This window comes from Uloborus diversus, chromosome 4 (assembly GCF_026930045.1).
Source record: "Uloborus diversus isolate 005 chromosome 4, Udiv.v.3.1, whole genome shotgun sequence".
NCBI classification, from domain to species: domain Eukaryota; kingdom Metazoa; phylum Arthropoda; class Arachnida; order Araneae; family Uloboridae; genus Uloborus; species Uloborus diversus.
In genome coordinates, this window is record NC_072734.1 from 20,174,369 (window position 1) to 20,199,611 (window position 25,243).

General features: G+C 35.9%; 1 protein-coding gene across 3 annotated transcripts in view; it reads right to left on the bottom strand.

Moving 5' to 3' along the window:
- Positions 1-25,243, bottom strand: part of LOC129219983 (ral GTPase-activating protein subunit beta-like) — a 91,278-nt gene that overhangs the window by 54,411 nt on the left and 11,624 nt on the right. For 2 of the 3 annotated variants that reach the window (XM_054854306.1, XM_054854305.1), the window contains exons 1-7: positions 20,219-20,352; positions 19,585-19,794; positions 18,664-18,862; positions 13,364-13,528; positions 11,212-11,445; positions 2,067-2,327; positions 754-900 (exon numbers count right to left, since the gene is read on the bottom strand). In XM_054854306.1, coding sequence (XP_054710281.1) covers positions 754-900; positions 2,067-2,327; positions 11,212-11,445; positions 13,364-13,528; positions 18,664-18,862; positions 19,585-19,788 — 1,210 coding nt within the window. In that variant the 5' untranslated portion in view covers positions 19,789-19,794; positions 20,219-20,352. Of the gene's footprint in view, positions 1-753; positions 901-2,066; positions 2,328-11,211; positions 11,446-13,363; positions 13,529-18,663; positions 18,863-19,584; positions 19,795-20,218; positions 20,353-25,243 lie in introns of those variants that run through there. The other variant, XM_054854307.1, reaches the window with a different exon arrangement.

Genomic DNA, 25,243 nt, shown 5'->3' on the forward strand with positions numbered 1-25,243 from the left:
CAATATTATGCATTATTATGAACTAAATTTACAAAACTGTTTAGAAGAAAATAATTTCATTCATTAAATTTATAACTTCAGAATTGCTGACGTAAAAAAGCAGCGTTTAGACAGAACCCGCTCAATCTAAGACAAAAAATACTTTCTGCGCATGTCCGCCAACTGCTATGGCGCGCCAATGCACAAGAGTTGATAAAAAGAACTTCAAGGGGAAGAAGAAAGCCGGAACTACAAAACGACAAATGGCGGCGCAAAAAACAAGGTTGAAAATTTTTTTTGACGTCATATAGCACATAACTAAGAAAGATTGGAAAATAGAAGAAATTCCCTTGACATTTCCAGAAATTTATGTTATTTTTCATTTTCTCTGACCATTTCCGGTCATTTTCAATTTTCCTGACAATTCCAGGTTTTCCCGGTGCGTGGCAACCCTGTGATAATTTTATGAACATAAAATACAAGTAAAAAAGGAATATCATATCACTTTGTTATACTAATGGTGTATTGTACATCATAAAAATAAAATATAGTACATAACTGTTTGGTTATTTTTAATAATAAATGATCAATATTACCATGATTAATATACTTTTTATATTGAAAATACCATAGTTGAAAAAATAAATATCGAAAATATCAAAATATATTTTCAAAATAAATATTGTGATATATATATATCAGCGAACCCTGTGGCTTAATACATCTCATAAGATTTAAAATGTTCTATGGAAAAAAAATTCTTAAACTGCATACTTTTTACTGCAGATTCCTTCTGGGTGTTCTTAGAGAATCTATCTCCTCTACGGTTATGTGGAGGTGTAGAAGATTGAGAAGATGGAGTAGTATGTGAGTAAGTTCTTGGAATGTGGAAAGTATCTTCTTGTTCGAGCTGAGCAATACCTAAAAAAAAGTCAGAAGATATAAAAACTCTAGTAATATCCATAAAGAATATATCAATATCAACAAATGAAACGACTTTCATTTCAACACTGAAAGTGGAAAACAACAAATGTAATAAAAGTTTTACGTAGAAAATTCACACTCAGCATAAACTTGAATATTATGAGAATATTGAAGAACATTGTTGATGGAATAACATTAAAATGAGGACACATGCATATCAAGAAAAAATACTTGTTAACTTTGAACTTATTTACTAATACAGTGGAGCACCATTTATACATTTCACTTTTATATGTTTTTATCATATATGGGGCATTGACATTATGTAGAGTCCGTAACGTGACCTTTTTTTGCCATAACTTTTTGATTTACCGTTTGATTTGCAAATTATTTTAATTTGAGCTGGTGTGTTGGTAGGAAAAGTTCAAAATAAAATAATATGCTAATCAAACCGTAAATTAAAAAGTTATGGCAAAAAAGGTCATGTTACGGACTCTACATAAATGTCAAAAATACCTTGGAATGCCCCATATACATTTTTTAAATTGGTCCTGCAGAGTCAAATACACATTAACGTATATCTATTATACGTTTTTTCCTTTATACGCTTTTTTCATACAGTCCCTTCAAAAAACGTATAAACGGTGCTTCACTGTATTACTTTAATTACTTTTCATATGCCAGCTTTAGCACTGCTGATATGTGCAACAAGTATACTTTCTTTGTCAACATGAATGTCTGCCGTTGCAATAGATTACACTAGTAACATAAGTTGAATTTATACATAAAAGTGAGCAGGAAATAAATAAGTGTGAATATGATAAGGCGTCATTAAATTCAAAGCTAAATTTCAATCGAAAAATAAATGAGCTCAAAGAGCGTTTATAACAATTTACTTCAGGAGGGGCCCAAGCTAACTATCATAAGAACGTTTCCCATCTAAGTTTGAAAATATTAACATCATTATTAACAATGCATAGTCTAGAATTTATTTTAGAATGGGCTAGGAGCCCTTTTGGCCTATATTCTTGATAATTTTCATTCAGACATTTGGATGTAGAGAATGAGGTTTTCTTACTTTCATTGCAAATATCTGCATGTGAAAATAAATTTCTTAAAAAAACTATCATTTTCAACTTTGAAGACTTGATGAAAATTCTCACCTAAAAACACATCTACTAAGTTCGAGATGCCTTTCATAGCCTTGTAAAATATTTGAGGCAAAACTGCTAGGCAGGGATGCTGACAGGGATCAACAACCATCTCACTGCTTAGAGCAAAGTGATAAAACTTTGGAGTCTGGCTGATGACCTCTGGCCGGCAGAGGTCAACGGGATTTCCAAGCGTATGCAGAAAGCGAAACCAAGCTTGAGCTATGCATTCGTTGGACATTTCACTGGGAACCAAATGGGCATCATCATCAGCTAAAAAATAAAGCATAAAAAATTTACTTGTGGAGCATAAAATATAGTTTTTATCTTAATTTATCAGTAATTGTTTACAAGTAAGATATTTTAGCAAACTTTTTTTTTTGAAGTTTTAAATTTTAATTATTTCTAAAAAAAAATGAAAGACATTTCTGCGAAGCAACATTTAACTGTGGTAGAAAAATTGATGAATCTATCGTATTAACACATCATTGAATTTTCAATTCAATAAACAAATTTTTATGTTCAAATAAATTCAATTTCAAATGCTATTAATTTTCTTCATAAAAAGAGCTGTTTAATACTAGAAAGACTGAAATTTTCTGTATACCCAGAAAGACTGAATTGGCCAGTGCGGCCCCTACCCATTTTTGGGGTAAATTCTTTCTGAGTGGGTACCCTAGCTCTAAGCACCTTCTTTTATGACTAAACTAGCAAAAATACCCAGCGTTGCCTGGGTCAGTAATAATCATGAAAAACAATCGCTACTTTCATTTGTTTTCTGTTTTAACTGAAAAAACTGAAAAACACCCTGCTTTGATATGATTCAAAATCAGGCTTCTTCCTTACCCATAAAAGTAAAATAGTGATAAGGATAAAGAACGAAATAGTATTTAGTTAGAAATGAAAGTACGACATTTAAGCATGTAAAAATTTGAAGAATTTCCAAAATATTGTTACAAATCCTGTAAATAGTAATTATTGTAGGAACGTAACCTGTAAATAGTTTCCCGTAATGAATATACAGCCCCTTTTTTCATTCGGCTAAAGTATACGACCCCTATTTTCTTTCTTTTCATTGATAACGGTCTACGCATTCGCGAAGAGGTAAGAATGTTGTGGAAAATTCTTTTCGGTGTATTTAAGCCGTTAGCGATGGATAAACAGTCAGTTTCGATTCAGATTTCGAACGGAGAGCATTTTGCTCTGTTTATAGCGAGGCATTTCGCTGTGTTGTTTTCGTATTTGGAAGTAAATACGTGTGTAAACGTTGAGTTTACGGTGTTGTGTGCTAATTGCTTAATTGCTGATGAATAATTTCGCAGTTGTTGAAGATCTTTCCTGTACATAGTGTAAATAAATTTCCTGTGTTTTTTATCAAGAACTGTGTCTTCATTTCAAGAAAGTGGAAGTCGCACCGAATCCGTTACAATTTGGCGCCCAACGTGGGGCTACTTCTGGACTTTCTTGGAGTAAGTGTGACTTTGGACATTATTGTCATAAAGACTTTTTAAATTTGGACTTTGTTTTTATGGTGATTACTCGCGCAATGGATGAACAATTAAAACAACTTCTTGACGCAATCACCTCTGTGAAAAGTGATTTGACTGCAAGTATGTTGGCAAATCAAGACCAGTTAAAAAGCGATTTAACGGTGCTGAAAAAGGACTTAACGTCTAACCAAGAAGAAATTAAAAACGACCTTATTTCGGTAAAGACTGTGATGGAAAATAAATTTAATGACATAGAGCATCGAGTTGATGCTATTGAAGAAAAATTTGATACCGTTGAAAGCCGATTCAATGCTGTAGAAAATAAATTTGAAGAAGAAGATAGAAGATTTCATCTACTTAAAGAAGAGATCGTTAAGGACGTGGAACGGAGATTGGCGACCGCGGAAAGCAGCTCTGTACAGTTTGGCGCTCCCACATCTGTTGCTCGACCGTCCATTAAACTGGCCACATTTGATGGGAAAAGTTCGTGGCAGGTATACAAGACCCAATTCATGATAGTGGCGGAAGCGAACGGATGGGACTCTGCTACCAAGGCCTGCCATCTTGCAGCATCCCTGAGAGGTGACGCAGCGGACATTCTTCAGACCCTTCCGGACAGCCAGCGCCTGGATTTCGCCGCCCTCACATCTGCGTTGGAGCTTCGCTTCGGTGAGAAGTGCCAGAAAGATTTCAGCCGACTCCAGTTGAAGTCCCGTTTCCAGAAAACCGGGGAGACCCTGCAAGAGCTAGCGGCGGACGTCGAGAGACTGTCTCATCTTGCTTTTTGCGACTGTCCTGCGGATGTTCGAGACAACCTGGCACTCAACTACTACATCGACGGGGTTCGAGATCCGGAAATCCAGAAAGCTCTACGGATGGCGGATGTCAAAGACCTGAGTTCTGCTGTTGTGTATGCGATGAAGTTGGAGGCCGCCCAGCAAGCAACCCGCAAGGATCGCCATTCAATCCGCGGCGTGAAAACTGATGAGCCTGATCCGGTCTCGTCACGCTTTGCTGAACTGGAAAAGCAAATAAAAGAAATTGCAGGAATCCTCAAAAGGACTTCGACTCCCAAGTACCAAAATGGACAATCACTTAAGTGCTGGAAATGTGGCGGCAAGGGTCACTTACGAAGAAACTGTGAAGCTCGCCAAGAAACCAGAGGGAAGAGCACCTCTCCCTCCCAGGTCCAGGAAAACTAAGCCATGGCAATCTCGCGGGGCGGAGGTCGCCAAATTGGAATGAGCCCCATCTTAAAGTTTTCCAGATTTCATCGACGAGTGGCGGCAGTAATGGACTGTTTGTTTACGCATACGTAAACGGGTTTCCCTGCGAACTGATTATTGACACTGGAGCCAATGTTACAATTATTAGAAAAGATGTGGCTCGTCAATTTGGACTCAACATTCTATGGACGCCGCCCTGCGTTACCCTCCAAACTGTGACAGGTGACAAGATCGAGATTGAAGGTAAAGTAAACTTAGAAATTGTGTTTGGAAATGCCACTTACCATCATACGGCATTCGTTGCTGCTATCACAGACCCCTTCATTCTCGGATTGGACTTTTTAAAGAAGTATGACTTCAACCTCGACTTCAAGACAAATGAGCTGCACTCGATGAGAGAAGACATAGCCGTTTTCCCCGCAGAAAGTGATGTAAAATCCGCTCATCAAATAATAGCCCAAACAGATTTATCGATTCCCTCAAGGTCAGAATCATTAATACCTGGCTCCATTGAAGAAAGCAATAGTTTTCGATTTGGACTCATTGAATACCCAAACTTAAGCAATAGCCCAAAAGGAGTGCTGGTAGCATCTACGCTGGTGGACCTTTCTAAAGATGTAATTCCTGTGCGAGTCGTCAACGTGAGTGAAAGGCCAAGGAATATCCGGAAAGGTGAAGTGCTGGCAACTTGTACTCCAGTAAACTGCATCATTAGAAGAATCAATTCCCACGAGACTGTGTCTTCTGAGTCCTTGACATCGAAGTTAATTGGGAGTGCGCCATTATCGAAAGATCAAAGAACTGCTGCGGAACAATTGGTGGATGACTTCAAGCATCTGTTTTCATCTACATCGGAGGATGTTGGCCGTACGAATTTAACACAGCATAGGATCTACACTGGAGAACACCCCCCTATTAAACAGCATCCAAGACGACTACCGTTCGCCAAGAAGGAAGAGGTTGAGACCCTCCTGAAAGAGATGAAGGAGAATGATGTAATCGAACCCTCATCCAGTCCTTGGGCCTCTCCCATCGTCTTAGTCCGAAAGAAAGATGGCTCCACCAGATTTTGTGTCGATTACCGACGGCTGAATGAAATCACCAAGAAAGACAGCTACCCTCTTCCACGGATAGACGACACCTTGGACACTCTTTCCGGACACAAGTGGTTTTCGACCCTGGACTTGAAGAGCGGCTACTGGCAGGTTGAAATACACCCTGACGACCGAGAGAAGACAGCGTTTACAACTGGACAAGGCTTATGGCAGTTTAAAGTGATGCCCTTCGGCCTCTGCAATGCACCAGCTACGTTCGAGCGTCTTATGGAGACAGTGTTAAGAGGACTCTCTTGCGAATCCTGTCTGGTCTATTTAGACGATATCATCATCGTGGGACGCAGTTTCGAAGAACATCTGGCAAATCTTAGGAAGGTGCTGCAAAAGCTTAAGGAAGCCAATCTGAAGTTAAGCCCGTCCAAATGTAATTTGTTCCGCCGGGAAGTGAACTATCTTGGTCACATCATCTCTTCTGAGGGTGTACAAACCGATCCAGAGAAGGTATCTGCGGTCAGGAGTTGGAGTCGTCCCGAAAACATCCATCAGTTGCGAAGTTTCCTGGGGCTCTGCACGTACTACAGGAAGTTTGTGAAGGGTTTTTCCAACACTGCACGACCTTTGCATAAGCTGACGGAGAGCAAGCAAAAGTTTGAATGGTCCAAAGAATGCGAAGATGCATTTCTACGACTGAAGGAGGCTTTAACATCAACGCCTATCCTCGCCTATCCTCAGCCTGAAAAATCCTTCATCCTGGACACTGATGCGAGCAACGAGGGAATCGGAGCTGTTTTATCCCAAGAAATTGACGGAAATGAACATGTCATCGCTTACTGGAGCAAATGCTTATCAAAGTCGGAGCGAAATTACTGCGTCACCAGAAAGGAGTTACTGGCCATAGTGAAAGCTGTAGAACACTTCCATCATTACCTCTACGGCCGAAAATTTCTGCTTCGGACAGATCATGCCTCGTTAACTTGGCTTTTGAACTTCAAGAATCCAGAAGGCCAGATAGCCAGATGGATACAGCGGCTCCAGGAATATGACATGGAGATCAAGCATCGAAAAGGGTTATCTCACGGTAATGCTGACGCTTTATCAAGGAGACCCTGTCCTGAGAACTGCCACTATTGTTCCCGAATCGAGAAACAGTATGGAACGACTAGCCCTACCGCCTATCAGGTGACAGTGACTCCAACATCATCAGAACCTGATCCATGGAGTGATGACCAAGTTCGAAAAGATCAACTTGAAGACCCCGACATAAAACCAATTTTAGAGTTCATGGAAAGTGACAGTCGACGCCCTAGCTGGCAGGACGTTTCCATCTTCAGTCCTGCAACAAAAAGATACTGGGCTTTATGGAACTCACTCCATTTACGGAACGGCGTGCTACACCGGAAATGGGAATCTGACGACGGCAAGACATCTAGGTGGCAGTTACTACTTCCTCGATCCAGGATTTCAGATGTTCTGAAAGAAATACATAGTAGTGCGACTGGAGGACATTTTGGTGTCTTGAAAACCCTCAATAAAGTTCGGGAGCGCTTCTTCTGGAGCAAGGCGAAGGATGATGTGGAGAAGTGGTGCCATTCTTGTGACGCCTGTGCTGCTCGTAAAGGACCGAAGAAGAGAAGCAGAGGGAAGCTACATCTGTACAACGTTGGAGCTCCTTTCGAACGAATTGGGATCGACATCCTGGGTCCTCTACCAAGAACTGCTGATGGGAACAAATACATTCTTGTTTCCATCGACTACTTCACCAAATGGCCGGAAGCATATCCCATTCCAGATCAAGAGGCTACTACCGTAGCAGAGACTCTAGTCCAACATTGGATCTCGAGATACGGAACACCTTTGCAGATTCATTCCGATCAAGGGAGGAATTTCATCTCTGCTGTGTTTAAGGGCCTATGTCAAATTTTCGGAATTGAGAAAACTAGGACAACACCACTACACCCACAATCGGACGGCATGGTGGAGAGATTTAACCGCACAATCCTAAATAATCTCTCGCTTATGGTATCCAGAAATCAACAGGATTGGGACAAGAAGCTACCTTTGTTCCTGCTGGCCTACCGCAGTGCTGTCCACGAGACTACCGGATTTGCCCCATCTCAGATGCTCTTCGGACGAGAGCTTCGGCTACCTTGTGATCTCGTCTTCGGTCGTCCTCCGGATGCGCCTTCATCGCCTGAGGAGTACATCCAGGATCTCCAGGCCCGGTTGGAAGACGTTCATAATTTCGCACGAGAGCGAATCAACATCGCGGCGGAGAAGATGAAGACCCGATACGACACAAGGTCTACTGGACATGAATTCAACGAAGGCGACAAGGTTTGGTTATGGAATCCCATCCGACGGAAAGGTCTGTCACCCAAATTGCAGTCGCATTGGGATGGACCCTACAAAGTCGTTAACCGACTAAATGACGTCGTAGTGAGGATCCAAAAATCACCTAATGCAAAACCTAGGGTTGTACATTATGATCGGTTAGCCCCATACTATGGCCATAGTTCATGAGTATTACGTAAACAACCATGGTTGATAACATAAAAGTTGTAGATAATTTTTGCTTTTAATGTTTAGTAATATTTCTTGTTATTATTGTGTTTTCTGTATCTGTTAGTTATTAATTAATGTGTATATTTGTAAACTTGTGATAGAAGTTTGGCACCCTTTCTGGGGATTGTACTGCCCGGGACGTGCAGTCCTTAGGAAGGGGGCAATGTTACAAATCCTGTAAATAGTAATTATTGTAGGAACGTAACCTGTAAATAGTTTCCCGTAATGAATATACAGCCCCTTTTTTTCATTCGGCTAAAGTATACGACCCCTATTTTCTTTCTTTTCATTGATAACGGTCTACGCATTTCGCGAAGAGGTAAGAATGTTGTGGAAAATTCTTTTCGGTGTATTTAAGCCGTTAGTGATGGATAAACAGTCAGTTTCGATTCAGATTTCGAACGGAGAGCATTTTGCTCTGTTTATAGCGAGGCATTTCGCTGTGTTGTTTTCGTATTTGGAAGTAAATACGTGTGTAAACGTTGAGTTTACGGTGTTGTGTGCTAATTGCTTAATTGCTGATGAATAATTTCGCAGTTGTTGAAGATCTTTCCTGTACATAGTGTAAATAAATTTCCTGTGTTTTTTATCAAGAACTGTGTCTTCATTTCAAGAAAGTGGAGGTCGCACCGAATCCGTTACAATATTAAATTTTACTTGTTTAAAAAGATTTATCAGTTTTTTTTTATTTGAAAATAGTCTAAATTTTTTCTATAGGGTTATTGAAATACAAATGGTTTTAAAAAATGTAATCGCTCGTAATCGCACTATACTTGCCTTATTTATTTTGGGAAATTTCAGTTATTGTAGGTTCTTGGTGCAACTTAAAATATTACCAAATTTGTGGTAATCATTTTGGGATGCCTTGGATAATGCTTCCCCTCCCTACTTTGTAAAATTGTCTGTAACTAATTTTCGTCAATGAGATATTGTCGCCAAATACTGAGATATTTTTGCTGACCATAAAGTTATGCTAAACGTTTTCATCCGAAATGTTTCCGAAATAAGTAGTAAAACTTGGCAAGTGTTTGAAATTATGCACAAAGACAAATTAATGGAAGTTTTTGTGCTGCAAATAGATTTGCCTAAAAATAGATGTGCCCAATAAAAGATTCCTTTAATGGCGATATTTTGGTTACATGGTGAAAGCCAAAAAACATTTTTACATAAACTTTGGCTCCAAAAACAGCTCCAGTTGAAAAAAATGTCTTACTTTATGATTGAACTGTTATAATTAACTATCACTATGTTCTTATTTCTATGAAATTAATGTATATATATTTAGTAACTGATTTCCAACGGTATGCTTGATGCGTAAACTTGTTTGCAAGTAATAATTATTTACAGATATTTTGGAAAGATTCTTTTTCCCATAATAGGCTTTTCTGCCTATATCTTAAAGCTCAATTGGTGAAAATCTCTTATGAGATTGAGAAAAATGGATGTCATGGTTGAAATCAGCGCATCCAATAGAATAAAAGTCACTCATTACCATACAATCACTTTTTCATGACCCGAATTTTGCAGGCCTGTGTAGTTTTAGATGATACACACTTTCTATTTTCTAACTGTTGCCAAAATCAATTGTCTTTTTACTTAGTCCCGGTATTGATTATTGGCATAGATGAGGATAAAAATCCGAAGAAAGCAATAAATTTCACGCTAGCTCCAGAGAAGCCTTGATTCAAAATTTTCATTATGATTACTATTAATATTGCTGTTGTAAGACAACGAATTTTTGTAACAATGTGTTTTATATTTAATCATTTAATGGGGAAATTACATGAAATTTACTGTTTTCCATCATAACTTTTTTAAACTAAGTTTTTTAAGAATAAATTATAGCCTATGTTGCTTCCTGATAATGTAGCTATCTATGGTGAAAAAATGTTTAAAATCGGTCGAGTAGTTTTGAAGTTTAATATGGATATACTTACAAACATACAGAAGTAGCCATTTATGTATATAGATAATAGCTTAGTATGTAATTATTTTCAGTTTTCCTGTCTTTGCTTGCCAAAAGGTAGAATTAGATTTTCCTTCTAAGAGCACCAAGAGCAATGGCTACCTTTTGGTTGGTAAGCAATCGCAGGTACTGCTTCTAGCATTTGGATATCCAACCGGCTGCATAAAAAGGAAGCTACAGGTAAAACAAGAGCGAATAGCATTTTCTTATGCTACAACAAATAGGAGAAAGGAAAAAAAAATGTATCTATTTTTGTTGTAGCTGCGGCCCCTCCTATTTTTCTACGTAAAAGGATCAATATTTACAGTACTATGAGTTGAAAGCTTAAATGATTAAACAACGATTCAAATAATGGCATATAATGAAAAGTCAAAAAGTTCTATTAAGCTCTGTTAGATATTATTAGGTTTATGGAACAACAAACTATGTGAGGGGTCATACAGGCCTCTCTGTCTTTCTAGTGTTAAGCATACAAGTCCAACTCCTAATAAAATAAAATTCCTAATCAACTGCTTGACAAAAACAATTCAGTCATAAAAACGTGTGACATGGTTGGAGAAACAGATCAAGATTAACAAAGATTTCAGATTCCCAAAAATTAATGGCAAAATTAAAGACCAGAAAAAAAAAAGAAAAAAACTCAAAAGCAATAGTCTGACTCAAAAAATAAATACATACATAAAGCGATGCTCTCTTAGTCTGAAAACAATGAATGAAATTAGCAGAATTTTAAGTTACTGTATTTTGACATATATCTACAAAATATTATTAGTTTACATTGCATACACACAAAAAAAAATAAGATAACACATTTTTATTTACTAAATAGAGTAATACAGTTAGCGGGAAAGTACTTACATAGTTTAATGTTAGGGAAGTTAGAACCATACATAAATTGTAGCACTCTAGATGTTAAAGCTAAATTCACTCGATTCCACTGATCAACAAGAGCAATCCGGTGTCTCCAACTACATGCAAGCTCACGAAACGTCTTCCACAAAGATGGAGATGGAAAAGATCTATGACAAGCCAGAAGCCACACTTCCAAAAGCACTCCGAGGATTCTTTCACACAGATGACTTCCAATATCATCTTTCAAAAAAAAAAGGACACACAATGCATTTTAAACTCATAAATGGGAAGTTTTACAGTTCAAAAATCAATTCATTTTCAAACTGCAGTGTAAATACAAAAAACCCCTAATTATCCAGCCTAGTGAAAAAATGATGAATGTTGGAAGTGGCTATACACTACCTGCGCTGTACTAAAGTTTTAAGCATAGCAATGCATGTAGTTACTAAAATGAGAATTTCTGGAACAAATTGTGTATTTTCATTAATGCAAAATTTGAGTAAATAGAGTAATTTAAATATTAATTTGCAGTAAAATGAGGTTTGCTCATTTTTTTTACAAAGTAAGCTTGCATTTTAAGTTAATGTTTGCAACTGTAAGCAGGGATTAATTTACATAAGAGCTCTTGGGAGCTCAGATCTGGCACCTCTTTTTAAATTTTAAGTAAATTTTGCATATTTGATGGGAATTCATTTGATTTACGTGTAGAAAAAGACCCGAAGTCTATACTGCCATGCTAAGCATAAAAGTACTATCTGCAGCTGATCTCAAAATGCGTAGGGGTGTTCCCATAGGGCATACTACATACATGCCGTATACTCTCAAACATCTTTTAGGCATATTATGTATAGGATCGCATATACATTTTGTGCATAATGGATTACTGGGAGCATACTCTCGGAAAAACTGATGGGAACATCACTGAAAATGAAATATTGCTTTTTAAAATTTTACGCCTCCATGTACTTGATTCAGGTGTCCATTTTTAAGAATTTTGTAAAAAAATATACAATTGGCCTCTCTCAATTGGCCATAAAACATTGCCCATAGATAATTATGTTGCAAAGAATACTGCGGGGAAAATAACGCAATTCTGATAAAAAGTGCATATATGATGTACTGTGCTCAGAACAGTAGTATTACAGCACGCACACTTCTTTGGTCACAAATTAAGTCCTGATTATATGTACTCTATAGTTAAATTTATCTTACTACCAAACGGCACGGCTTTGAGGGTCACGGATTTTGGCAAAATTCTAGATTTAGGTCAAATCCCACTAGATATGAACCTTAGTAAGGCGGTTTGACTGCATAGGTCCTGGTTTGGCTGCAAAGGTTGCTAGTTTGACCACAGAAATGCAATGGCGCTCACATTGGAATTTGAGACTTCGGCACAATGTTCGTTCTCCCAACACATTCGGTGTCTTTTGTTAGCACTACGAGTGGAAAGGAGAAATTTTATTTATTTGTAGGCATTATTACAAATAAACTTGAAAAGTCGAAACAATTTTATATTTTGGTCATTTAATGTGCTATAAGCAATAAATCAGAGCTAAATGGTAGAGGAGGAACTCTATCATTTTTTGCTTATCAATGGGGAATATCTTTGATAAAAGACGGTAAATATCCATTTAAAGTAAATGGTTATTAGCAAAAAGTAAATACTTTTTACGACTATCAATTATGTTATGTTGTTATGACTATCAATATAAATTGAAAATAATTACAGTGGAGCACCGTTTATACGTTTTTTGGAGGGACTGTATGAAAAGAGCATATAAATAAAAAAACGTATAGTAGGAATGCATTAATGTGTATTAGAATCTGCAGGGACCAATTTGAAAAACGTATAACTGCTAAAAACATATAAAAGGGAAACGTATAAACGGTGCTTTACTGTAGTTTCATTTGCAAATGATAAATATCTTGAAACTATATGTTAATACACGGAACTTATCGGTCCAAATTAGTACCTTTGGACCCCCGTTGCAGCCGAACTAGGGCCTATGCAGTCAAACCGCTCTACCACATATATTTACAATTTTGTCCAGATCCGTGACTCTCAAGGTCGTGCCGTTTAGTAGTTAAAATGAGTAACAATGGTTGAATAAATTCAAAAACCAAGTCCTTGACACTTTTTTCCTCGTCAAAATTTTACCTGGAACAGATGGTGGTGCAAGCAAGGTATCATTTATAGCCAAGAGAAAAAGAAGTAATGCATCCCATGTCTCTCTGTCAATAACTGCTGATTCCTGAGCAACTGTTTCAATAGTCCTCAACACCCTGTGACAATACAATGCCTGACGATTAATGATGTCAGCACCTGAAAAAAGAAAGAAAAATATTTGTTAAAATCTAAAAACAATAGCTTACACAAGAGCAGTTAATTAGAACAATTATAAAGTTGATACAAAATATGAATAATGTAATTCTTATTCAAGTACACACTGCACATACAAAATTGACAACAATTGCCTATTGATATAACAAAAATCCAGTGATCTTTATAATTCTGAATTAAATAGGGGAAGGGGGACACCTGAAAATTTAAATATTTAGTCAGTTGAGGCAGTGAGAAGCAAAGGGATGTAAGTGAACTATTTAAAGTTTTGAGTAAAACATATTTCAAGTTCAGATCCTAGCAGGGGTGGCCTGGCCTGCCGGGACACAAGGACATGTCCCGTTGTGCCATTTACCAAAGCGCTCCCATCAGAAAAACAGGGAGCAGTTTCTTTTAGTGATTTACAAAAAAGAAAAAAAAAAGCGGCTCCTCGGGGATCAAAAAACCTCTACAAGGGCGCTGTCAAAATTTTGCAATAACGCCACAAATAAATGGGTACTCAAAAAACAAAACCTTTCAATGTTTCGCGGCACCCCTAGATGGCAAAATCTTGCACTAGACTTACTTTAGAACCAGCTCTTTATCACTGTATTTAAAATAATGTTCCTGGGCAAAACTACGACTGTTATTATTAATGTATTAGGGGCATATAGGTGTATGGCTCCAGGTAATGGTTCCCAAAATGTGCACTTCCTAGAGGAGCCATGAAGCCTCGATAAGGGCGCCATGAAATTTTTGCAATAACGTTGCAAATAATTCAGGAATTATTAATAATGAAACTTTTCAATATTTTGCTGAGCACCAAGATGGCAAAATCTTGTATTAAAGAATTGGCTCTATTAACTGTATTTTAAAGAATGTTAAAGAACTTCCCTGAAAAAAAATCAGCCCACATCCGTGAGCGCTTTGGGATATATCATCATTAGGGGCATGATTCAGTAGGGGTCCGGACAGAAGGTTCAAAACTAAAAGGTCTGCAGATGGAATATCCACGTACGACGTATGTCCAAAAGATCCAACTGACAGAAGGTCCAGTCGACATAAGTTCCACTGAGAGAAGGCCCAATCATGGGCAGCTAAGACACTAGGTGAAGTTTTCTGTGCAGGCTAGGCATAAGGTCCAGATTTTGAAGTTTAACCTTTGACTCAAACTAATTTTGCTAAAGGTTAAATTTAATTAACAATAAATTAAGTGAATCCTGACAGGCGATCTTCCCCCAAAACATTTGCCCTGGAGAGCCATAATGCATCTACAGAGGCACCGTGGGATAATGTAATAGCGTAGCAAGTTATTATTATCAACAACGTTTTTAATAATTTTACATTTTTGCGGTCCCGTTCAGGGTCGTGCTTAGGGGGTGGCAAACTGTGCGGTCGCACAGGGCCGCTAAAATATTACAAGAGAATAAAGTATTTCTAGATGAAAAAATATCTTTTTCCTAATGGCAGCAACGAAAAGAAGAAACAATGCGACAAACTTGAACTACAGCTCATTAAAAATAGACTATTTTTCATGTGAACGATTTTAACAGCCACTTTGGATGCCAATATCTTTTAGAAAATCAATATTTACCCTCTGAAACTAAAACCCATTAGAAGCATGTATAATTGACAATAGAATTATAAAGTAAGAGCTTTTGAATCATTTTTGTTCAGAGTTTATGACATTCTAAAATCCAGGAAAAAGTTTCTCCACTGCATTTTTCTTGCAACTTTGCAATGCGTGCTACCAGGCCCGATGAGAGGCCACGTCAGCCTAGCCGGAAACTAGGGGCCCGGCCTTTGGGGGTGGGGGCGGTGAAACTGATGCAAAAAAAGAAAGAAAGAAAAGAAAGAAAGAAAGAAAAGGAAAGAAAAGAAGAAAGAAAAGAGGGGGAAAAATTCCAAATAAGAGAAAATGTAAAGATTTAGAAAAATGTACTATGTAGCACTTAAAATAGAGTTAATTCTTTCATAGTAAACAGTTTTGATTCTTTTTCTCTCCCCTCCCCCCCCCCCCCCGCCGTTTTTTCTTTTTTCCCTCCTTTTCTTTCCTTTTTTCTTATTTTGGGAGGCGGGAGGGGCCCGGCGACATAACTGACAAGGGGAAAGCCTTGGCTCTCTGCGGCCCTGTGTGCTACACAAAAGTTAATGAACTCAAATTCAAAAAAAAATACTAGAACGTATTGACAATCAAAAGTACTTTGAGCTCCTAAAATTTCAAGTTTCCAGTGCGATAAAATTTCTCGTAATTTGAGCTTAAACATGGCAATTCGTTACGACAGACAGAATTTCAAACTCATATTTCTCACCTTATTCAAAAGAACACCAGTGAAGAAAATATTTATTTTGAAAGAAAAAATCTTTCTAATGGCATTAACGAAAAGAAGATGTGAGGTACAAACTTGAGCTACAGCGCTTTGAAAATAAGCTATTTTTCACTTAAAGGGTTTTGAAAGCCTTTTTGGATGACAATATCTTTTAGAAAATAGATATTTAAGCTTTGAAACAGTAACCCAAAACAAGTATTTTTACCATGGAATCACGAAGTAAGAGCTTTTGAATTATTTTTGTTCAAATTTTATGACAACCTGAAATCCAGGACAAAAAGTTTTCTGTGTGCTTTTTCACGAGTTTACATGTGTGCTATAAAAAATCAAATGAGCTCAAATTCACGAAAATACTTGAATGTATTAATGGCCAGATGTAGTCTAAGCATCTAAAATTTCAGGCTTCCACTGTCATAAAATGTTCTGTAAACTTAGTCTAAACTTGGCGATGAGAACATCCTCAAAATGCTATGCTTCGGATACCCCCGACTTCAGTCAAACTCTTTAAAGAGCGTCTCAAATCTCGGTGCAGGGCCTCAGCGGCTCTGTGGTAGAAGCTTCGTCCGGAGGCAAGTTGCTTGGCATGTGAAGCTGTTTAACTTCAAAATAAAATTTTTAAAAAAAATCTTGTTTTCAGGGATTCAATTTTGCAACATTTCCAGGGGGGAGAAGTACCAAACACCTTGCCTTCTAACAACATCAAAAATCGTTTAAGACATTTTTTGGAACTGCAATTTTGAAAAATTGCAGAGCTTCTAATGTTACCAAATATGAAGACTAAGACTTCCATTTTGGAAAACTTCCGGACAAAGGCCACGCTCCTCGAGTGCCTCCTTCTAATATCATCCAAACCAGCAAAAAATGGATTTTTAAAAACGACAATTTGTCGAGGTACTTAGCACGCAGTCCTCTTTAAATAGCTGATATTCCCGTATGAAATCTGAAACTAAAAAAAAAAAAAACTATAATTCAAAAATAATTTGAGTGGAGACCTTTAAACCTTCACCTTAGTATCACTGAATATCACTTAGAAACTTTGTTTTTTAGGACATTAATTTCAAAATGTTTTTGGGAGAGAGCCTCAGAGCCCCCTTTCCCATAATCATCAAAGTTTGTCGGTAACTGTGCTGTGGAACGTCAATGTCAAAAAATTGGGGTTAGGGTGATCGATTTTATTCTATTTTCAAAAACAAAAATAGATCGAAGTCAGCGCAAAAGTCTTATGCCTTACTCGATTGTCAAAACATATCACCTATAATCGCATTTTGAAAACTTCAGTTTATTAAAATTTCCCTACAAGGTCCCTTGGAACTATCCATCGTCAAACCGTCAGAGACCATCTAAAACTGCATTCTTAGGACTGCAATTGCAAAAATTTCTCCTGGAGGAGGACCCCCAGACCCTCCTACCAGGTAGGGGAAATTTTAAGCTTAGTAAAATTTTAGCATATGAAAAAGCTTTTTTTTAAAAAATAAAGTTTTACTTTTTAAAATCCCCCCCCCCTTTTTTTTTTTGGAAAGAAACTATGCACCCTTGGGTTGCTCGTCCACCGCCCTTTTAGGGGTCCTAGTCCGTCCCTGGATCCTAGGTTTTAAATCATGCTTTATAACAGCAACCATTTAGTACTAGTACCGTTTCTTGCTTTTAAAATAAGGAGAGGTTCTTCTACCAATTGTATTGATTTTTTCCAAATTTTTAATTTTGACATTTACACCCCTTTGCTTCTCACTGCTTCAGTTGACAGTAGGCGGTAGACACTTTTTTATCACTTGTAACCACTTCACCCACGTCTTTTTGTTTTTAAAGACCTAAATACAAAATTATACATATGAATATTTATAGTAAATAGAATCAGGGGTGCTCAGATGGGAGGTCACAATGACCTCCCAAAAATTCCCTTATTCGGCAAACTTTGTCTGATGACTCGGCAAAAATATCATTATTCGGCAAAAGTTGGAGTTCCCTTCGGCACGATTTGGAGTTGGAAAGGGAAACTGAGAATTTTTGCCTTTCCAAAAATTTAAGTTTATGGCACCCCTGGGCGGAATAATGGGAATTTAGAGATCAGTATTGCTACAATCATCAGTTTTTGTTAAAAAGGTTGTTGTACATAAGCTTAACTGTTGGAGATATAGAAAATCATGTGAGAACTAAGGATTGTCTTTACATCACAACAAAATAGAAATGACTTGAAAAACACCGCCAGTTCAATCATTCTAGTCGAGGACTGCAGTTTCGTATTTATTGGCACTTATCAGCCTGGCATAGGAAGTGACTGAGCTGGAGGTGGAAAACCTCTAAGGAAGCCAAGAGTGCCAAACAAACTGGTAGCTAATATAGAATTAGCACTGACCAGACAAGTGACCTGACTTGTTAAAAAAAATCAATAAGGTAATAATTATCTGTGACCAATTGAATTTTTAAAAAGGAGCCAGAAGAGGACTTTATTTATCACTTGGGTAAAACCTATAGTTGCCAGGTGACATTATTTTCAAACCTGAAACTCTCTTATTAGTACCTATTTTTTATAGGTAAACAGAGTTAGAAAGAAAAAATATTCTGTAAATATTCATTTTATTAAAAAATATATCAGATATACTATTTTTTAAATGCTAACAACAAATATTAAAGTGATTTTATCTACTAATAATTATAAGTTATTTAATTCAAGCAAAATTATATTCTTGAACATTCCTTGAAATAATTCAAAGTTGTTCTAAAAAGTAGTTTAAACTTTTTTCGAAAAACATGGCCCTATTTATCAATTATGTAATAATATAAAAAATTGGCAAATAAAAAGTTACTTACTGTTGTCTGGTCTTGGAAGAAATAAATTGTACAAATGATTAAGCATTTTTCTGGTATATGTGTTTGGATCTTCACATATGCTTTTTGGAACACATACTTTAGGTTTTGTCAAAGCAAGCATCCATTCACAATATACATTAACACAATCGCGTATTGCTTCATGTTCAGACAAAGGAAGTCCAAGTCCAAAACAAATCACCTGCAAAATGTAATGCATAAACACTTTAGCAGTTATTATTAAGAGGTAAGCAACTAGACAATAATGATTACAGTTTCATTCATTTGCAAGAAACAATTGCCTCTTCAAGAGACTGATGTACCATGTCGCAACTGTCCCAATTGCGAGGGAACAACCATGAGCACCTGAAGCAGGTTCAATATGAACACACGTTAAATTTTTTTTACAATTCTGCAATAGGCTAAAAGAGAAAATACATCCCCCATATCTGCAAACACGACCAACAAGAGGCTGTGGCAGTCTAGTCGGAAAATAGAGAGGCCTGATCTTTTTGGGAACCAGAGTAATATAAATTTAACAAGTTTTATGTGGGGAGGGGGAGTGGGCCAGGCGACCAAACTGACAAGGAGTCCGCTCTCGGCAGCACAGCCTGTAAATGTGCCATAGGCCTCTTCTCCAGATGATCCTATGCCGTGTAAATTAAACAGTCACGTTCTGAATGTAATTATTTTATCGTAATGTGACAAATATGCTCACTTTTTAAAAACTTCAAAAGTTTTCTGCGAAATCTTTTAAAGAACTTTCATGAATATACTAAAATGCCACTCTTTAGACCTTATGAACTATGCCTTGCAAGAGTGCACTTAAGGAGTTACCTCTATAACTTGGACTAGGATTTAAGATTTTCAAAATAATAAGAAAGAGTGAAAGACAATTTAAGTGGAACATAATAAATAACTTACCTCCATACACCATTGTACTTCTCTATCTGAAGTGAGAATACTGGGGTCACATGAGGGGGTGCTAATACCTAAATTGCTTGCTAAAGGTTTGATAACTGCAATGACAACATCTCGACCAGAATTAGATGGAAAAGTGTGCAAAACACTCCATCTTTTCTCTTCTGCATTTCTAGTTGCTGGCACAGATATCCATTCTGAATACATATTTCACTGCAAGAAATCATGTGAATTTTCAATGTTGGAACCTCAATAAAAATAGTACAAGTTTTCGAAGGAAGTCATGCATATCATTTTAGCACTTGCCCAGTGTTGACAGACTCGAAACAAAATTCTACATAAATCAGAAGAAAAAAAAAGTCAATGCTTGAATTTGAATAGTTTATATTGCTAATACAAGGATAAGGAAACAAAATGTACAATTCAGGATTAGTATGAAAATCCCAATCTACTTCCTTATGCAAGAAAATAATTACTCACCCAACTGACGTTAGCTAAATGAGAAAGAAATAGATTCATAATTTTTATTATTTTTTTTAAAATTTGAATAGGTTTGCGAAATTCTAGAGCATCTTATTCTCTGTTAAATCAAGTTACTACTACATAGTTATTGCAAATTAACAAAAAATATACATACGGTTCAGAGCACTTTAAAAGCAGACTTCAAACTCTTACATTATAACGCATCCTCTAATGTACTTTAAAAACCAAAGTACTTTCCTAAGAAGATATTTTATAACATGTAGTGCGATATAAAATCAAGGTAAACAGCACACACACCTCCATTTATCCATGTTTTGACACTTAAAAAATGCCATTCTGCGAAAACAAAACTTAGCAACAGCTGTGTTCTTTCTTCAGTTCTCTTCATATCAGTTGGTTCTCGAAGTTCGGTTCTCTTCACTTTTTAGACTCGGGGCCGTGGTAGCCTGATCGGTAGGGCATTGGACTCGGGGCCGGAGGGGCTCGGGTTCGATCCCCGCTGGTCGAAGACCCACCGTCGTCATTAAAGGGGACTGGGCGACGTTAAATATGCTCGTGGTCTCAATGTCCTCCAAGTGAAACGATACCTCTGGGGGTGCTAGTACCAGGTAGCTATTAGCTCTTGGACTAGTTCTAAATTCTCATTAACTGTTCGATCCGGTGATGGTGCTGCCATCTATCGGTATATAAAATAATGGAGGCAAGGCACTAGTATGCAGTAGAGTCCCTATATGAAAACGTAGTTTTCAGAGTTGCGACAACAGCTACGCTCGGAGAGCGCAACCGGTTTCCAGGGGAAGATAGGGTTGCCGCCGAGTTGCAAGATTGGCACCTTGTTCGCTTTCGAGTTTGCTTTAAAAAAATAGTCACAAGCGGGAGCGGGAAGAGTGGATGAAACGGGTTATGAAGGATGTAAGCACGCTGATTCGAAAATGCATGTTGTCAAAAAATGAAGCGCTCGATTTAGATTCAAACATTAAAAAAAGACAAAATGGCTCTGTGTTAGCAGAATTAAAAGCAGATTTTTTCTTAAACCTTATTCTCTTTAATACTATTAATTTTAATTTAATCAAAAGATTCCGAGACAACGAAAATTATATTACTTTTAATTGATTCCAAATGAATGAAGGAATAAAAACTGATTAAGAAAATGAAAATAAATAAATTGGTAACAAATAGCGAACTTAAAAAATTGCTTGTTTTTGCTACATTAAATTAAGCTTTATAAAGATTTTTGAACTTAGAAATATTTCTTATATTGATATCAAAAGCATTACTTATTTATTTTATTTCTATAAAGGGGAAAAAATACAATTTTCTGATTTAAATGGAACAAAGTTTAGCATTAACTTAAAAATTCCGAAGGGAAATATATGCCTGGGATGGCCATCTGCGGGGGGGGGGGGGGGGGTATGGCACCCATGTATATGAAAAGGAAAGTTTGAAAGAGTAATATTAGACATATGTAGAAAGCTTAAAACAACGTACCCTATCCAGGCCTGGATCTATACATTTTGGGCCTCCCTGCAACAAAATCTGTATGGCCCCTCCGGTGAGATACACTGAGGTGATCAGTGTAGGTTTGTAATGTTAAATAAGTCTTAGTGCTAGGATTTTCTCAATTTTTTTTCTTCAATTTCATAGGCCGTTGGACCCCAAGACGTGGGCCACCCCACACTGTGGGGATCCCCCCCCCACACTCCAAAAAAGAGATTAAGAACCTCTGAATATTTCAATGGTTTAGTGGGCACACCTAGTTAAAAGATTAATTTGTATAAAGTTGAAAACTGAAATTATATTAATTAACTAGATGCAGATCGAAATATTCAGAAAGAAATTGGGAAGCTAAAGGGGGGGGGGAGGACATGTATTTTAATACATTATATTTTTCAACATTCGTATATGCATAAGAAACAGATGTCTCCATTGTTTTATATTTATTTCTCGAAAGTACACTATCTGTTACTTAAAAGTTTCAACAACATTTCTATACCAAAACAATACTGGAATGAAAGGTAGTAAGGTAGTCGACATTTTTTTTAATGAAACAAAATTAAAACAATTCAGAGCACCAAAAAAAAAAAAAGGCTTGTACTTATTTTGAATTTTTATGTGCTTGATGTACAAAATATGTTTATTATTACAAAATGTTTAAAAATTCTTACTTCAAAGTGTTGTTTCCCTTAACAAAACATTAGTTTAATTAAAAACTTCAGTCACTAATGGGCTAATCCTCAAAAAGTGCAACTTGGCTGTCACATGCCTTTTACAGTTAAAACTAAGGAATAATTTATTATTTTTTAATTACAGCAAAAATATATCCATTTAAATCTGTCTTTTTTTTTTTGTAATAATTTGTTTTTTTTTTTTTTTTTTTGGGGGGGGGGGGGGTTCGCAGCATGTGAATTCTCACCTCCATGTATTAGAATTTAATTGATTCAAAATAAATAAAATAAATGAAGAGATAAAAAAAGGTAAGAAAATAAAAATAAATAAATGAACGACAGATAATGCACATTAGAAATTGCTTGTTTTTTTTTTTTTTTGGGGGGGGGGAAGGCAAGCGTTATAAAGAGTTTTAAATCTAAAAATATTTCCTGTAACCATCTAAAAAAGCAATATTACTAATAAAAATGGTTTGCTATTAAAAAAATTGCATGTTTACGTTTACCCTGTACAATTTTCTGATTTAAATGTGATTAAGTTAAACATTAAATTAAAAATTTGAAAGATAAATATGCAAAGGAAAATTTGAAAGTTCAATACTAGAAATAGGTAGATGGTCAAAACGAGGTAATCCCCCCCCCCCCCAAAAGAAAGAAAGAATACCAAGAACCTCTAAATATTTTAGTGGTTCAGTAGGCACTCTTGGTTAAAATATTAATTTGAATAAAGTTGAAAATTATTACTTTAATTTGATGTAGATAGAAATATTCAGAAATAAATTGAGGAGTTGAGGGGGTGTAATTTGAAACATTACTTATTTTCAACTCATATGAATAAGAAACAAATGTATCTATTGTTATTTAATTATTTTTCTGTATCACATCATGCATCTATTACTTACATTTGAACAATATTTTCAAATCAAAACAATATTATAAAGAAAAGAAAGTAGACACTTTCTTAATGAAACAAAGAAAAAAATCATTCCCAGCACCAGTAGAGGACTTGTACTTATTTTTAATGTTCGTAGAAAAGCAATGTTTACATTTAATTTTGACAGAGATTTTAAATACAACTTAGCACGAAGAAAACTCATTCATTCCATACTAACAGTTCAGGTCATTACCACATAAAGATTACAACAAAAGTCTGTAATGTTCAATTTATTTTTTGGTGTTGTTAAATCTGTACACTTTATTTCAAATATAGAATTTCTAACATTTTTACACACACACAAAAAAAAAAAAAAAAAAAAAGAGAGAGAAAACAAAGACATTTTTCTCAATGAGGAAATTAAAATCAAATTCAGGGTACCAAAACAGAATTTGTAACTTTTAAGGATTTTGGGGCAAACTATTATTGTCAATAACTGCTTAAGTAACAAAATAAGCAAAGATTAATCTTTGTGTTTTCTGAAATGCAACGTAACTTTAAAATATTCACATGTTCAAAATGTGGTTATTACTATCAAATTTTTAAAAATTCTTTACTCCAAAGTATCATTTCTTAAAACTAATAACTATGGACAAAACACAAGTTTAATCAAAAATTTTAGTCACTTATAAGCATAAAGAAAATAAATTTTGTTATAGGCTTTACTCCCATCTACTCAATTAGGGAGTTTTGATTATACAGGGCAAAATATACTGATGCTTGTAATTTATTTTCTTTTATACTATTTGTGAAAAAAAAAACCCTTGATTGAAATAAATTGAATTTTTTGTTCAGATTTTTTCATATAGATTGCAATTCCATTCAATACCCTGTATCATGGATGGATGAACATGACCTATATTCCAACATCCTGAAAAATGCTTCCAGAATTTAGTCAGAAACAGAGAAGGTGCATTGACAGTCGGAAGTGGACTAAGATAACAGTTGCTACCTATCCCTTCCAAAATTGGAGTTATTTGCAGTTATTCAAATCCTGTCCTGTAGTTTAAGTGGGGAGAAAAATCTGTTTTTTAGAGGGGGGGGGATTTCTGGATAACTACACAAAGAGAATAAGCATCAATGAACTGTTCATTTAATGCTGAAATAAACAAACCTAAATATATCTTTCATAATTTTATGTATACCTAAATTTTTTAGCCTTGCATTGAATACCGAAAAATTTATTAAAAATCTAAATTTAAAACAATATTTTTACATGACAAACAAAAATAAACCTTAAAGCATTTGTTTTACAAAACAAATCCAAAACTCTTAATTTAGAGAATCAAAATAGAATTCCAGCCATTTCTCAATTTCTGTTGCAAAATTATTGTTTGTTTTACCTCTTTACATTTCAATATTATTATACAAATGAATGATAATAAATATGATAATAAGCGTGACAAATCAGAAATACAGCACTGTTTGTATGAAGAACAAAATTTCATTTAATTACACTATTTAGCATTTAAACACAGAATTTTTGTTGGTTTGTATGTCATTGTTGAAAGTCCAAAGACCATTTCGGCAACAAATTTCCTGAAGTCATCAGCATAATAAGAAGCATAACAAACATGAATGGCATATTATGTATGGAAGTTTATTATTTTTTTAAACAACTTCATTAGTTTTGATAAAGCTGTCAAGCTAAGAAAACTTGGAAGATGATTTCTGGACATCCTTGTAAACTAAATATTGGAGATCATTCTATTATACAATTCTTTAAACGAACAGTAAAATACTATTATGAGTTTTCTAGAACATCTGCATCAGGGCTATAATTCAGTTAGTAGTCGAGCTTTCTTCAAGTTGCAGAATATCTGGAAGAAACTTAAAAAACATTAAGGGCAAACAAATTTAAAAGCAGAAGTAAAATTCTTCAAATGTGCTAAATCATCAATACGGCTGAACACAATTGGCAGGAATGTTTTTTTAAACTAGTTCATAAAATTATAAATGGAAAATAAATAAACACACTTTAATTGAAATAGAGCTGTATTTCAACTACTTTGCATTAAGTGTGTTGTAAAATTTAAGTTCAATTAACAAGGTGTGTTTTAAAAACACTTGAAAAAGTAAA